This window comes from Hemiscyllium ocellatum, assembly GCF_020745735.1.
Source record: "Hemiscyllium ocellatum isolate sHemOce1 chromosome X unlocalized genomic scaffold, sHemOce1.pat.X.cur. SUPER_X_unloc_6, whole genome shotgun sequence".
Lineage (NCBI taxonomy): Eukaryota > Metazoa > Chordata > Chondrichthyes > Orectolobiformes > Hemiscylliidae > Hemiscyllium > Hemiscyllium ocellatum.
Genome location: NW_026867596.1, coordinates 7501 through 22910, shown reverse-complemented (window position 1 = coordinate 22910; position 15410 = coordinate 7501). Strand labels below are relative to the sequence as shown.

Genomic DNA, 15410 nt, shown 5'->3' with positions numbered 1-15410 from the left:
CCAGGGGTTGCTGTGATGATTTTTATGATGCTGCTGCTGATCAGAATGCTGCTTCTCAGTCATCCTTCTGTGGATGCAGGAGACACAAGGTGGCTGGTTCGTTGATAAAAACTTCTCTGACATAATAGTTAAAGATTGCCACTTGCAGCAACTGCTGAAGAAAAAAAATCAACTGTTTTGTTTTCCCCCTTCAGACTTCAAAGTCCTTTTAGCTGCAGAGAACCAAGCGAGGTTCTGAGCTGGTGGAAGTCTGAAGGTCTCTTTGTATCTCGTTCACAGTTCCAGGCTGTTCAACGGCCTGTCATTGGTAACTGGCCAGGGGTCCATAAACCAATCTGCTACTCATCTGCACGCAACCCTCTGTCCCTACCTTCTGCTAGGGCGCACACAGCTGCTTAAACTGTGCTTGCAGTGTGTGTTAAATTACTTGCTTTCAAAACATGCGGCAATCCTTGGTTTAAAAATCTTTTCTCATTTCACTCCACACTTTTAAAAAGAACACAAAACTAAAGAAACACAGGCCGCGCAACGCAATGTGGAGAGGATTACTGGGAACACAAAGGTTCAGGAAAGGTTGACAAACCAACAAAAGATGACCCAAAAAGGTAACAAGGAGAGGGGAAGCAAAAATAGAAGGAAAATTTGCAATTCATATCAAAGTGGACAGCGAAAGATTCTTTAAACAGTAAAAGAAAGAGAAGCTATGGTAAGATCCTTGGTAGTGTAGATGAGCAGAGAGATCTCAGTGTCCATGTACATAGATCCCTGAAAGTTGCCACCCAGGTTGACAGGGTTGTTAAGGCATATGGGTGTGTTAGCTTTTATTGGTGAAGGGATTGAGTTTCGGAGCTATGAGGTGACGTTGCAGCTGTACAAAACTCAGGTGTAGCCACACTTGGAGTATTGTGTACAGTTCTGGTCACCGTATTATAGGAAGGATGTGGAAGCTTTGGAAAGGGTTCAGAGGAGATTTACTAGGATGCTGCCTGGTACGGAGGGAAGGTCTTATGAGGAAAGGCTGAGGGTCTTAAGGTTGTTTTTGTTAGAGAGAAGAAGGTTGAGAGATGATTTAATAGAGACATATAAGAGAATCAGACGGTTAGATAGAGTGGACAGTGAGAGCCTTTTCCCTCGGATGGTGATGGCTAGCACAACGGGACATAGCTTCAAATTGAGGGGTGATAGATATAGGACAGATGTCAGAGGTAGTTCTTTACTCAGAGAGTAGTAGGGGCATGGAACGGTCTACCTGTAATAGCAGTAGACTCACCGACTTTAAAGACATTTAAATGGTCATTGGATAAACATATGGATGAAAGTGGAATAGTGTAGGATAGGTAGGATTCATGTTGGTATCACAGGTCAGTGTAACATCACGGGCTGAAGGGCCTGTACTGTGCTGTGATGTTCTATGTTCTATGAACTTTAGAGATCAAGGCTGGGAAATAATGATGGGGAATCAGGGAGGGGCAGTGGAAGTGAATAAACACTTTGTATCAGCCTTCACACTAGAAGACACAAATAACATCCCAAAATTACGAACCAATCAAGGCCGAGGTGGGGGAGAGGGGGGAATGGAGGAAAGGAAATAAAGCTAATAGCTATCCCGAGAGATAAAGTATGAGTGAAACTAATGGAATTAAAGACCGATAACGTTCCCTGGACCCGATGGAGTATATCCTCAGATATTGGTGGGCGGCATGGTGGCACAGTGGTTAGCACTGCTGCCTCACAGCGCCTGAGACCCGGGTTCAATTCCCGACTCAGGCGACTGACTGTGTGGAGTTTGCACGTTCTCCCCATGTCTGCGTGGGTTTCCTCCGGGTGCTCCGGTTTCCTCCCACAGTCCAAAGATGTGCGGGTCAGGTGAATTGGCCATGCTAAATTGCCCATAGTGTTAGGTAAGGGGTAAATGTAAGGGTATGGGTGGGTTGCGCTTCGGCGGGTCGGTGTGGACTTGTTGGGCCGAAGGGCCTGTTTCCACACTGTAAGTCTAATCTAATCTAGTCTAATCTAAAAGGACGTAGCGATGATGATAGTGGATACTGGTGGTAATCGTCTAGGAATCCTTCAATTCTGGAGAAATCCTGGAGGATTGGAGCTCTGTCAATGTAACACCTTTATCTAAAAAGGGAAGGGGACAAAAAACAATAGGTGATTATAAGCCAGTTAGCTTAACATCTGTGATCGGGAAATGTGAGAGTCTGTCTTAAAGGATGTAAAGGATGTTTAGAAAACTGAGAGGGGATCTGATTGAGACATATAAGATTATTAAAGGATTGGACACTCTGGAGGCAGGAAACATGTTTCCACTGATGGGTGAGTGCTGAACCAGAGGACACAGCTTAAAAATACGGGGTAGACCCTTTAGGACAGAGATGAGGAGAAACTTCTTCACCCAGAGAGTGGTGGCTGTGTGGAATACTCTGCCCCAGAGGGCAGTGGAGGCCCAGTCTCTGGATTCATTTAAGAAAGAGTTGGATAGAGCTCTCAAGGATAGTGGAACCAAGGGGTATGGAGATAAGGCAGGAACAGGATACTGATTGAGGATGATCAGCCATGATCATATTGAATGGTGGTGCAGGCTCGAAGGGCAGAATGGCCTACTCCTGCACCTATTGTCTATTGTCTATTGATGTAATAGCAGAGGATGTAAAATGATTAAACATGATTTAAGGAAGGGGACCATCACGTCTGACAAATTTACTCGAATTCTTTGAGGAGGTGGATTGATAAAGGGAAAGTATGCCTTTGGCGAGGTACCGCACACTGGGCTACTTAATAAGAGAAGAGCCTATGATGTTGGAGGTTATATATTAGCGTGGATAGAGGGCTGGCTAACTGTTAGAAGCTGGAGAGTTGGCATACAAGAGGCATTTTCAGGATGGCAGCCTGTAACTAGTGGATCAGTGCTAGGGCCCCAATTATTTACAATATGTCCTCATGACTTGGATGAGGAAAGTGAACATACTATAGCCAGGTTTGGGGGGTGACATAAAAGTAGGTGGGAAGGCAAGTGGTGAGGATAGCACACAGAGTCTGAACAGGTTAAGTGAGCGGGAAACACTTGGCAGAATATAATGTGGGAAAATGTGAGATCATGCATTTTGATCGTAAGAAGAGGAAGAGTTGAATATTATTTAAATGGAGAAAGACTGCAGAAAGCTATAGTACAGAGGGTTTTGGGAATCCTCATCCATGAATCCTGAAAAGCTCGCATCCAAGTTCAGTGTGTCATGGGGAAGGTAAATGGAATGTTGGTCTTTATTTCAAAGGGAATGGAGGATAAAGGGAAGGAGGTTTTATACAAGGCACCGGTCAGACCACAGCGGGAATACTGTGAACAGGTTTGGGTCCCCTTTACCTGAGGAAAGACAGACTGACACTGGAGGCAGCCCAGAGAAGGTACACTCGGCTGATCCTGGGTATGGAGGGACTGTCCCATGAGGAGAGGTTGAGGAGGTTGGGCTTGGACTCACTGGGGTTTAGAAGAATGAGAGGTGACCTTATTGTAACATCCAAGATTCCCTGGGGGACTTGACAGGGGGGATGTGGAGAGATTGTTCCCCCTTGTGGGAGAGAGTCTAGGACCAGAGGGTACAATCCCAGAATAAGGGGTCACCCATTGCAGACAGAGATGAGGAGGAATTTCCTCTCTCTGAGGGGAGTGAGTCTGTGGAATTCTTTCCCACAGAGGGCTGTCGGGGCTGGGTCAGTGAGTATATTCAAGGCTGAGGCAGAGGGATGTTTAATCAGGAAGGGGAATGGAGGGGTGATGGGGAAAAGGCAGGAGAGGGGAGTTGGCCATTATCAGACCATCGATGGGCTGAAGGGCCTCCTACTGATCCTCCATCTTGTGGACTCCTGAAATGGTTTTGCCCCAGGGATGTTTCAGCCGCGTGCCCTTTGAGGTGGAGCGTGTCATCATTTCAGGTGCATCTTTGTGACATGGGAAAGGTGTCTTTCCCTTTGCGTTCCGATGAGGAAAGGGCGAAGAGTGTGAGCAAGGTCTCCGAGATGAGCACATGATGCCGTAGGAATAGTGACAGGTGGTGCGTGCTGAAAGGAAGGAGGCCCGGACACCACACTGTCCTTCACTAACCGCGGCCAATTGGAATCACCGCACCACTGAAAGGGACTCTTCCATCCATCACAACGCTGCCATGTCAATCCCACCACCCCCCTGCTCTCCACCTCCTGGCCCCCATAGCCCTGGGACATGCGCTCCCCAGCAAGTGCTTATCCCCTTTTCAAAGGTTGGTCTGGCCCTGTTCTAGGGCTAGCACTGACTTGGATGAGGGCCAGGGTGTAATGTCTCCAAATGGACAGACGATGCAGCAATGGATGGGAAGGGGCTGTTCTGATGAGGACAGAAGGGATATAGATAGGTTGGGGGAGTGGGAAAAGTCATGGCAGGTGGGAGTTTAAAACACATCCGAGGAGGGGTGTGAGAGCACTGGAAAGAGGGGAAGACGGAGATTTACCAGGATGGTGCCCGGTCTGGAGCATGGGGGATTTACCAGGATGGTGCCTGGTCTGGGGCAGGGGAGATTTACCAGGATGGTGCCTGGTCTGGGGCAGGGGAGATTTACCAGGATGGTGTCCGGTCTGGGGCAGGGGAGATTTACCAGGATGGTGCCTGGTCTGGGGTGGGGGAGATTTACCAGGATGGTGCCCGGTCTGGAGCAGGGGAGATTTACCAGGATGGTGCCCGGTCTGGGGCAGGGGAGATTTACCAGGATGGTGCCCGGTCTGGGGCAGGGGAGATTTACCAGGATGGTGCCCGGTCTGGGGCAGGGGAGATTTACCAGGATGGTGCCTGGTCTGGGGCAGGGGAGATTTACCAGGATGGTGCCTGGTGTGGGGTGGGGGAGATTTACCAGGATGGTGCCTGGTGTGGGGTGGGGGAGATTTACCAGGATGGTGCCTGGTGTGGAGAGTTGCCGTGATGAAGAGAGATTGGACAGACTGGGGTTGTTTTTCCTTGAGCATTGAGAGGGGGCTTGGTTGAGATGTACAAAATAATGAGGGTCAGAGTTAGGTTGGAGAGGTGAAAGTTTTCCTGTTGGTGGACAGATTAATGACCTGGGGGGTAGGTTTCAGATCAGGGGCTGGAGGTTTCGAAGAGATGTGAGCAAAGACAGAGTGTGGTGGGGAGTCTGCAAGCCACTGCCTGTGAGGGGAGGAACTGCAGAAGGCCGTGTTACATTTACATAGCATCTTGACAGGCACTTGTGGTGCCAAGCTCTACAGGGCATCGGGCCAAGGGCTGGGAAATGGGGTTCGAATAACGAGGGAGGGGCTGAAGGGCCTTTTGCTGTGCTGTAGATCTCTAAGACTGGAATGTCGGGAGGTGTGAGCTCATACACTTTGGGCGGAAGAATCAAGAGGCAGGCTGTCATTTATATGGAGAGAGATTCCAGAGGATGTGCAACACTGAGAGTTCTTGTACATTTATTTTACTGTATTCATTCATGGAATGAGGGCAATGCTGGCTCGGCCCAGCGTTTATTGCCCATTCCTAATTACCCAGAGGGCAGTTAAGAGTCAATCACACTGGCTGTGGGTCTGGAGTCACGTGTAGGCCCAGACCAGGTAAGGATGGCGGTCTCCTTCCCTGAAGGATATGAGTAAACCAGATGGGGTTTATCCTGACGATCAGGAGTGGACTTATGGTCATTATTAGTCTCTTAATTCCAGTTTTTAAAAAAAATTTGAATTGAAATTCCACCAACCGCCACAGCAGGATTCGAACCCAGATCCGCAGAACACGACCTGGGTCTCTGGAATAACAGTCCACCATTAATACCACTAGGCCACCACCTTCCCATTAAAACACAGAGCATTGGCGTGCAGGTGCAGCAAGTAATGAAGAAGACCGATGGAATCTTGGCTTCCAGTTCACAGGGGGTTGGAGTTTAAAAGTAGGGAAGGCTTGTTTGAACTGGGTAGGCCGCACCTGCCGGATTGTGTCCAGGTTTGGCCCCTGTGTTTAAGAAAACATGGACTGCCTTTGGAGGCACTGAAGAGAGATTCACGAGGGCTGATTCCTGGGGTAAAGGGGTTTATTTATCATGAACGGATCACACATCAGACCTTTATTCATTCAGGTTGAGAAGAATGAGGGTGATCTTATTGGAACAGACAAGATTCTGAGGGGAATTGACAGTTTAGTTGTTGAGAAGATGTTTTCCTCCCCAGTGGGGGGGGGGGGTGGTTCCAGAATAAGGGGACACTCCCTTAAAACTGAGATGTGAAGGAATTTCCTCTCCCACGGGACAGGGAATGTCTGGAATTCTCCACCCCCTGCCCCCTGGAGGGTTGTGGAGGCGAACTCACTGGAAGTATTTGAAGAGAAGGGAGATGGAATTCTGGAAGATCGAGGAGTTGAGGGCGATGAGGAGCTGTGAGAGAACAGGAGTCGAGGCCTGGGGCAGGTCAGCCATGGCAGAGCAGATGTAAGGGCCTCTCCCTGCTCCTATGCCTTACCTCTGTCCGTTCAGACAGCACGGCCCAGATCCCGCCAACAAACAGTTCCTCAGGTCCTCCGGTTCCCCTCTCCAATCTACACCAAGGTGTCAGGGGGATTGGCGGGGCATGCATCGGCCTCCTGATTCCCATGGCGCTGATCCCCCTTACTCCAATTGATGCCACAGCGAGCAAGGGGCACGTGAGGGAATGGAGCAACTGCAGCAGGACCCACTGGCCTTCCCCAGAATGGGATTAGGAGTCATATCGCACAGAAACAGACCCTTCGGCCCAACCAGTCCATGTTGACCATATCCCAAACTAAACTAGTCCCACCTGCCCGCCTCTGGCCTATATCTCTCCAAACCCTTTCCTTTTCATGTCCTTATCTAAATATTTAAATGTTGTAACTGAACCCACATCCACCACTTCCTCAGGAGGGTCACTCTGTCAAAAAGTTGCCCCCTTGTGTCCTTTTTAAATCTTTGTCCTCTCGTCTTAAAAAATATGCCCCCTTGTCTTGAAATATCGCACCCTAGGGAAAGGACTCTTGCTATTCATCTTAATTGTACCCCTCGTGATTTTATATACCTCCGGCGCTCCAGGGAAAAATAAAAGTCCGAGCCTCTCCCTGTAACTGAAAGCCTCCATTCCCAGCCCTGTCCAGCTATCCTTCCAAGAACAGGGAGTCAGACCGGGTCACAGTACTCCAGAAGCAGCCATATTGCTGTTAGCTCTCCCAGCCGTATCGCCCACAGCTCCTGTCCTCCTCACCAGGCCTTGCAAAAGCTCCCTGCAGCCATGCTTCTGGTGGACCCTCGGACGCCCAGCCTCAGTTATCCTCAGTGAGTTTTGAGAAGATTTGTAGCTCGGGTGGAGGATCTGGATGTAGGTTTGCTCGCTGAGCTGGAAGGTTCATTTCCAGACGTTTCGTCACCCCACTAGCTAACATCAGTGAGCCTCCGGGTGAAGCACTGGTGGTATGGCCCGCTTTCTATTTATGTGTTTAGGTTTCCTTGGGTTGGTGATGTCATTGCCTGTGGCGACGTTATTTCCTGTGGTGAAGTCACTTCCTGTTCCTTTTCTCAGGGGGTGGTAGATAGGGTCGATGTGTTTGTTGAGAGAGTTCCAGTTGGAACGCTGTGCTTCTAGGAATTCTCGTGTGTGTCTCTGTTTGCCTTGTCCTAGCATGGAAGTATTGTCCCAGTCAAGTCCCAGTTAATTTTGCAACTTCATCTCTGTTGTTGCGGGGGGGAGGGGTGAGGGGTGTAAAATTCCTGTCAGTGGTTTAAGCTTGCTCTCAGTGCGACAGAAGGCCTGTGACGCCCTCCAACGCTGACAAAACATCTCTCCTGTTCCAGTCAGGAGGGAACCCTCCCCTTCAGAGAGCCATCGTTCTGGGTGAGTACCTTCAGAGCTGCTTGCTGCCTCCTGGCTTTTGAATCGCTGTTCTCGTTTAGAAAGTACAAGGACAAACACAAAGGCAATATGGACGAGAGGAGCCATATTAACCCGGGCGAGAGGAGCCATATTAACCCGGGCGAGAGGAGCCATATTAACCCGGGAGAGGTTGCGGGTTTGGTGGGACTGAGCGTTCCGCAGGCGAGCAATCGGTCCACCCCCACATTCTCAAAGGGGGCACAGCCGTCCTCCTCACAGACAGCGAATGCAGCTCCACCGAAAGGCCGTTTCGCGATAAAGCCATGGCCTTCCTCTTCCTTCACTCGCTCAGCCTCACCGTTCACCGGTCTGTTCTCCCAGTTTCCTCCATTGACGTACCATGTGATCCGCAGCTCTGGCGTGCCTGAGATCCTTCCAGTGTTTTCGGGGTGTCGCTGCCAGTTTTCGGCGTGATTGGTCCCGTGTGGGGCGATGCCAAGCGTTTCGATGGCAGGCCCCAATTGTTTGGCTGGTTTAGCAGCACGTGCAATCTCGATCCCTCCTGAAGGGGGGGTGTGTGCTGGCCGTGAGTCAGCCCAGACACATGCCATGTCTTCACCTTCGGCCTGTAGCCCGAGACTGTGGTCTTTATTGACTATCTGGGCCTCTGCGGTGGGTCTGGGAGGAAGGTGGCTGACACGTGGAAGGTTTTGCGCCAATTGGCCTTACTTTGATGATCTGAGGCAGTTGATACAATTGGATACAAAATTGGCTTCACAACAGGAGAGAGAGAGTGATGGTGGAGGGTTGGACTGGAGGCCTGTGACCAACAGTGTTCCACAGAGATCACTGCTGGGTCCACTTCAGTGTGGCATTTGAGAATATGGGAGATATGGTTAGTAAGTTTGCAGATGACACCAAGATTGGAGTTATGGTGGACAGTGAAGGTGGTTATCTAAGATTGCAAAGAGATCTTGATCAATTGGGTCAATGGGCTGAGGAGTGGCAGCTGGAGTTTAATTTGGATAAATGTGAGGTGCTGCATTTTGGTAAAACAAGACCATAATTCGATTAGTTTAATATAAAAAGGATAGACCAGATCTAAAAGTTGAAGTTCTACATTGGAGAAAGGCCAATTGTGATGGTATTAGGCAAGAACTTTCGAAAGCTGATTGGGGACAGATGTTCGCAGGTAAAGGGACAGCTGGAAAATGGGAAGCCTTCAGAAATGAGATAATAAGAATCCAGAGAAAGTATATTCCTGTCAGGGTGAAAGGGAAGGCTGGTAGGTATAGGGAATGCTGGATGACTAAAGAAATTGAGGGTTTGGTTAAGAAAAAGAAGGAAGCATATGTCAGGTATAGACAGGATAGATCGAGTGAATCCTTAGAAGAGTATAAAGGCAGTAGGAGTATACTTAAGAGGGAAATCAGGAGGGCAAAACGGGGACATGAGATAGCTTTGGCAAATAGAATTAAGGAGAATCCAAAGGGGTTTTACAAATATATTAAGGACAAAAGGGTAACTAGGGAGAGAATAGGGCCCCTCAAAGATCAGCAAGGCGGCCTTTGTGTGGAGCCACAGAAAATGGGAGAGATACTAAACGGGTATTTTGCATCAGTATTTACTGTGGAAAAGGATATGGAAGATATAGGCTGCAGGGAAATAGATGGGACATCTTGCAAAATGTCCAGGTTACAGAGGAGGAAGTGCTGGATGGCTTGAAAAGGTTAAAGGTGGATAAATCCCCAGGACCTGATCAGGTGTACCCGAGAGCTCTGTGGGAAGCTAGAGAAGTGATTGCTGGGCCTCTTGCTGAGATATTTGTATCATCGATAGTCACAGGTGAGGTGCCAGAAGACTGGAGGTTGGCAAACGTGGTGCCACTGTTTAAGAAGGGTGGTAAGGACAAGCCAGGGAACTATAGACCGGTGAGCCTGACCTCAGTGGTGGGCAAGTTGTTGGAGGGAATCCTGAGGGCCAAGTGCTGGCAGGTGGGACGAGGTTGGGTTTGGATATCTGGTCGGCATGGACGGGTTGGACCGAAGGGTCTGTTTCCATGCTGTACATCTCTAGGACTCTAAGTCAGGACAGGACATATAGTAAATGGTCAGGCCCTGGGTAGTGTTGGAGAACAGAGAGACCTAGGGATTGAGGAACATCATTCTATTAAGGTTGTGTCACATATAGACGGGGGGTTAAGAAGGTGTTTAACACATTTGCTTTCATTGTTCAGACCTTTGGGTGTAGGAGCTGGAGACGTCACATTGAGGACATTGGTGAGGCCCCTTCTGGAATACTGTGTCCAGTTCTGGTCGCCCTGCTATAGGAAGGATATTACTAAGCTGGAGAGGGTTCAGAAAAGATGAAGCAGGATGTTGGGTTTGAGTTATAAGGGAGATTTTTCCCTGGAGTGTAAGAGGCTGAGGGGTGACCTTTTATAAAGGGGCATGGATAGGATGAGTAGCAAGTGTCTTTTCCCTAGGGCGATGGAGCTCGAGATGAGAGGGGATATTTTGAAGTTGAGAGGAGAAAGATTTATATAAGTGTCGAGGGGCAATGTTTATTACGCAAAGAGTGGTTGGTGTGTGTGTGGAATGAGCTTCGCAAGGAATTGTTGGATGTGAGTACAGTTACAAGAGACGGAATAAGGACATGATGAGGAAATGTTTGGAGGGAGATGGGCCAGGAGCAGGCAGCTGGGACTAGTTCAGTTTGGGATGAGGGTCGGCATGGACTGGTTGGGCCGAAGGGTCTGTTTCCATGCTGGCTGACTCTATACGTCTATGACAGAGTGGAGTAGGCAAAGTGCTGAGCTAAGGGAAAGGTCAGTGGGTCTACAGGAGGTCTCTGTCGCTCAGTTAATGCTCTGATGCTTCCCTCTCTTACAGACTGAAATTCTTTCACGGTGTGCCGAATATTCGGGTCTTGGTGTGTGGAGGCGATGGCACTGTAGGATGGATACTTGACTCCATTGGTACTGTATCCTTTCATGACCTTTCACCTCAATAAAAACATCCTGTAAAAATGTCATCATATTTTTATTGTAGAGGGCTCCGAAACACACTCAGTCAGGATTCACTTCAAGTGATCTCACAGCAAAATAGACATGTTTGTATCCAACTGTAACATTTCCCAGGGACAGGGACAGCATGGGGGTAGATACAGCGTAAAGCTCCCTCTACACTGTTCCCCCATCAAACACTCCCAGGACAGGGACAGCATGGGGGTAGATACAGCGTAAAGCTCCCTCTACACTGTTCCCCCATCAAACACTCCCAGGACTGGGACAGCACAGGGTTAGATACAGAGTAAAGGTCCTTCTACACTGTCCCCATCAAACACTCCCAGGACAGGGACAGCATGGGGGTAGATACAGAGTAAAGGGCCCTCTACACTGTCCCCCCATCAAACACTCCCAGGATAAGGACAGCATGGAGTTAGATACAGAGTAAAGCTCTCTCTACACTGTCCCCCATCAAACACTCCCAGGGACAGAGACAGCACGGGGTTAGATACAGAGTAAAGCTCCCTCTACACTGTCCCCCATCAAACACTCCCAGGGACAAGGACAGCACAGGGTTAGATACAGAGTATAGCTCCCTCTACACTGTCCCCCATCAAACACTCCCAGGACAGGGGCAGCACGGGGTTAGATACAGAGTAAAGCTCCCTCTACACTGTCCCCCCATCAAACACTCCCAGGATAAGGACAGCATGGAGTTAGATACAGAGTAAAGCTCTCTCTACACTGTCCCCCATCAAACACTCCCAGGACAGGGACAGCACGGGGTTAGATACAGAGTATAGCTCCCTCTACACTGTCACCCATCAAATACTCCAAGGACAGGGGCAGCACGGGATTAGATACAGAGTAAAGCTCCCTCTACACCTCCCCCATCAAACACTCCCAGGGACAGGGGCAGCACGGGGTTAGATACAGAGTAAAGTTCCCTCTACACTGTCCCCATCAAACACTCCCAGGACAGGGACAGTACGGGGTTAGATACAGAGTAAAGCTCCCTCTACACTGTCCCCCATCAAACACTCCCAGGGACAGGGACAGTACGGGGTTAGATACAGAGTAAAGCTCCCTCTACACTGTCCCCCATCAAACACTCCCAGGGACAGGGACAGCACGGGGTTAGATACAGAGTAAAGCACTCTCTACACTGTCCCCCATCAAACACTCCCAGGACAGGGACAGCACGGGGTTAGATACAGGGTAAAGCTCTCTCTACACTGTCTCCCCATCAAACACTCCCAGGACAGGGACAGCACGGGGTTAGATACAGAGTAAAGCTCTCTCTACACTGTCCCCCCATCAAACACTCCCAGGGACAGGGACAGTACAGGGTTAGATACAGAGTAAAGCTCTCTCTACACTGTCCCCCCATCAAACACTCCCAGGACAGGGGCAGTACGGTGTTAGATACAGGGTAAAGCTCTCTCTATGCTGTTGCTGTCAATAATCAAAGGGAAATTCTCCCGTTCCCCATTGTTTCTGGACAGAGGTGCGACATCGCACATGTGTTCTTGGCATTTTGGCCATCGCACACATGTTCTTGGTGCATTGGCTATCGCTCGCATGTTCTTGGCGTGTTGGCCAACGCTCACATGTTCTTGGTGCATTGGCCATCGCTCGCATGTTCTTGGCGTGTTGGCCGTCGCTCGCTCTGAGCGGACTCACTTGAGCAGTCGATTTGCGCGCTTTGCATTTCAGGCCAGTTGCTTTTACGCCTGCATTTTCGTAGCGCCCATCTCTAAACGCTACACAGCGAGGGCTCTGAGTTTTTTGTGCTGCTTTCGGGCGTGTTCAGCAACCACTGGGACAAGCCTGCCCTTTCGCTTACCGGCTGGCTGACCCGCGGGTCGCGCTAAATGTCCACAGGTGAAGGGGGAGGGGGCGGAGGGAGAGGGTCTCAGGGAAGTGGCTGATGTGAGACTGTTCTAAACCCTGGGAAGCTGTGGCGGTGAGCGGTGGATACTGACCGGCGGAGTCGGGGGGGGAAGGTGGGTTAAGCCTCGAGATATTTGCGCAAATGCCCTGCATTTTTTTGCCCTGTTGCGCCAGGAGCGATGGCACCGTCTGCGCTGGAGTTGACCAACCGACATGGACCTTGGCCCCATCTGTCGAGGGCGAACCCTCCACTGCTGGCATTGCCAGTGACACCTTCTGAGCTCCAGCGAGACATCTGCCCAGCAAGCAGCGCACGGGGTGGGTGGGGGGCATCAGCGGGCAGTTGGCGCAAAGTCTCCATTTTGAAAGCCTTGTGGAGAAGCCTGCATGTCCTCGAGTGGGGAGAGTCCCCGATGGATGCTGACCTGGAACAAAGCGACTTGTTGCTCAGGAATTGGTGTTCATGCTTCAACTGGTGGCAGACTCAAGCCTGACGTCACCCACCAGGGCCCAGATCCGGAGCTGCAGGGTCATCGCCTCCTCCACCGAGTGCCACCTCTCCTTCTTCGAAAAGCATCCTTCGGCCTGAGGAGAGTTTCCGCCTGTTGCTACGGACCGCCCCCATCGCCATTTGCGGGGTAGCGATGCCCGGTTTTTCCCTCTCTCGGCATCAGCTGTACCTTGGCGCCGGGCTTTTCAAACCCGTCGCCTGAGGCGGTGGAGAGTGCCAAGTGCCGGCAGCTTGGCACTTGCGCATTGCGACGGCCCTGACTGGCACCGGTGACCCTGGACATGCTAACGTGGCACCGTGGGCCATCAAATCCTGCCAGCTCTCTGTGCCAAGAGAAAAAGGGTTGGTGGGGGAGTGTGGGCACTGATTACCCTCGAACAAAAATCTGAGGTGGCGTTGCCATGTTCCTGTGGTCCTGAACCCTCTCAGCTGGCCAATGATTTCCTGTCATACTCACCCTGCGGTCAGGCCTGGGCCTTATTGGTCTGTTTACATTGTCCATACTCAGTCTCGATCAACTTCACTGTCAGTTTAATGTTGCCATAGCGAACGGGTGTTTGTTTTAATCAAAGCTGATGTTACAACGGCCTTTATTTCTCCTTTCAGATAAAATGCACTTTGCTGTGAAGCCACCTGTCGCCATTCTGCCGCTGGGCACCGGGAATGACTTGGCACGGTGTCTACGATGGGGCGGAGGTAAGGGCTGTGCCAATCGCAGCGTCTGAATGCACCGGCGGGCAGTTTGTTCTCGTCATACTGATCTGTGAGGCTTGTCCGTGGCCTACCAGGTGGAGTTCCCTCCCTCATTCCCTGCTCTTCCTTTAAACAAAAATTCCTCGAAACCCATCTCGTTCTCCAGGGTTTTAGCCCCGAAGGCTTTGGGTCGACAAAGGGAGGGGAGGGTCCTGGAGGGTGGTACAAACGGGAACATCCAGTCGAGGTCGCAGTCAGCTGTGAGGGGCTGAATGGCCAACTCGTTCCTGTGGCTCAATGTACTCTGTGCGATATAGAGTCAATTTTTTTTTCCTCTGCAGCGCCTCGTGAGGACTTAGTGATGTGAAAGGAGCTATCTAAATGCAGGTGGTATCTCTAGCAGCTGAATGCTGAAGGGGGTAACAGGGCCGTTAATGACATCAGCCCTGAAGGCCGAAAGGTTGATGAGCACAGTGTGACTGTGTTAAAGGGTCCATCAGACATAGGAGTGGAAGTAAGGCCTTTCAGCCCATCGAGTCCACTCCACCATTCAATCATGGCTGATGGGCATTTCAACGCCATTTACCCACACTCCCCCCTTAATTCCTTGCGAGATCAAGAATTTATCAATTTCTGCCTTGAAGACATTTAATGTCCTGGCCTCCACTGCACTCATGGCAATGAATTCCACAGGCCCACCACACTCTGGCTGAAGAAATGTCTCCTCATTTCCATTTTAAATTGACCCCCTCTAATTCTAAGGCTGTGCCTGCCTGACGGAAACAAATTCCCAGCGTCCACCCTTTCTAACCCATGCATTATCTTGTCAGTTTCTAGTAGATCTCCCCTCAACCTTCTAAACGCTAATGAATACAATCCCAAGATTCGTCATATGTTAGGCCTACCATTCCAGGGATCATCCGTGTGAATCTCTGCTGGACACGCTCCAGTGCCAGTACATCCTTCCTGAGGTGTGGGGACCAAAACTGGACAGTCCTTCTTGTACGCTTTACAGAACATGAATGATTTAGTTGGAGGAAACTTGAATTTCCATGTTTCGGCTGTGACAGGGCGAGCCCAGGGAGTCCGTTAGTGAGACTTTGACTGATCCTCGGAGGTTGGGCTGGGAGGCCACTCTGCCCCTGCTGCTATGTTGTGCATCTCCTTTTCTGTCTTCCTGCCTAGACCCTGAAGCTGCCAGAAAGCTGACCTTGTCACTGGCCCATTGAGGTGCTAATAGACTCCTTCCTAGTCAGGCTAATGACACCAAGTCAAAACTGACCCTTCGAACATGGAACAGTGCAGCACAGTACAGGCCCTTCAGCCCTCGATGTTATAAAGAACCTACCTCTGACATCTTCCCCGAAACCTTCCTCCAATCACCTTAAAATTATCCCATGTGATAGCCATTTGTGCCCTGGGAAAAAGTCTCTGACTATCCACTCTATCGATGCCTCT

The 15410-nt window shown here is 50.2% G+C and overlaps 1 protein-coding gene across 1 annotated transcript in view; it reads left to right on the top strand.

Annotated features, from left to right (window-relative positions):
* The window catches only part of LOC132808976 (diacylglycerol kinase beta-like), a 112662-nt gene that overhangs the window by 91025 nt on the left and 6227 nt on the right, over window positions 1-15410 (top strand). The window contains exons 16-17 of the mRNA XM_060822369.1: window positions 10740-10825; window positions 13866-13955. Of these exons, the coding sequence (XP_060678352.1) occupies window positions 10740-10825; window positions 13866-13955 (176 nt within the window). The remainder of the gene's footprint in view (window positions 1-10739; window positions 10826-13865; window positions 13956-15410) is intronic.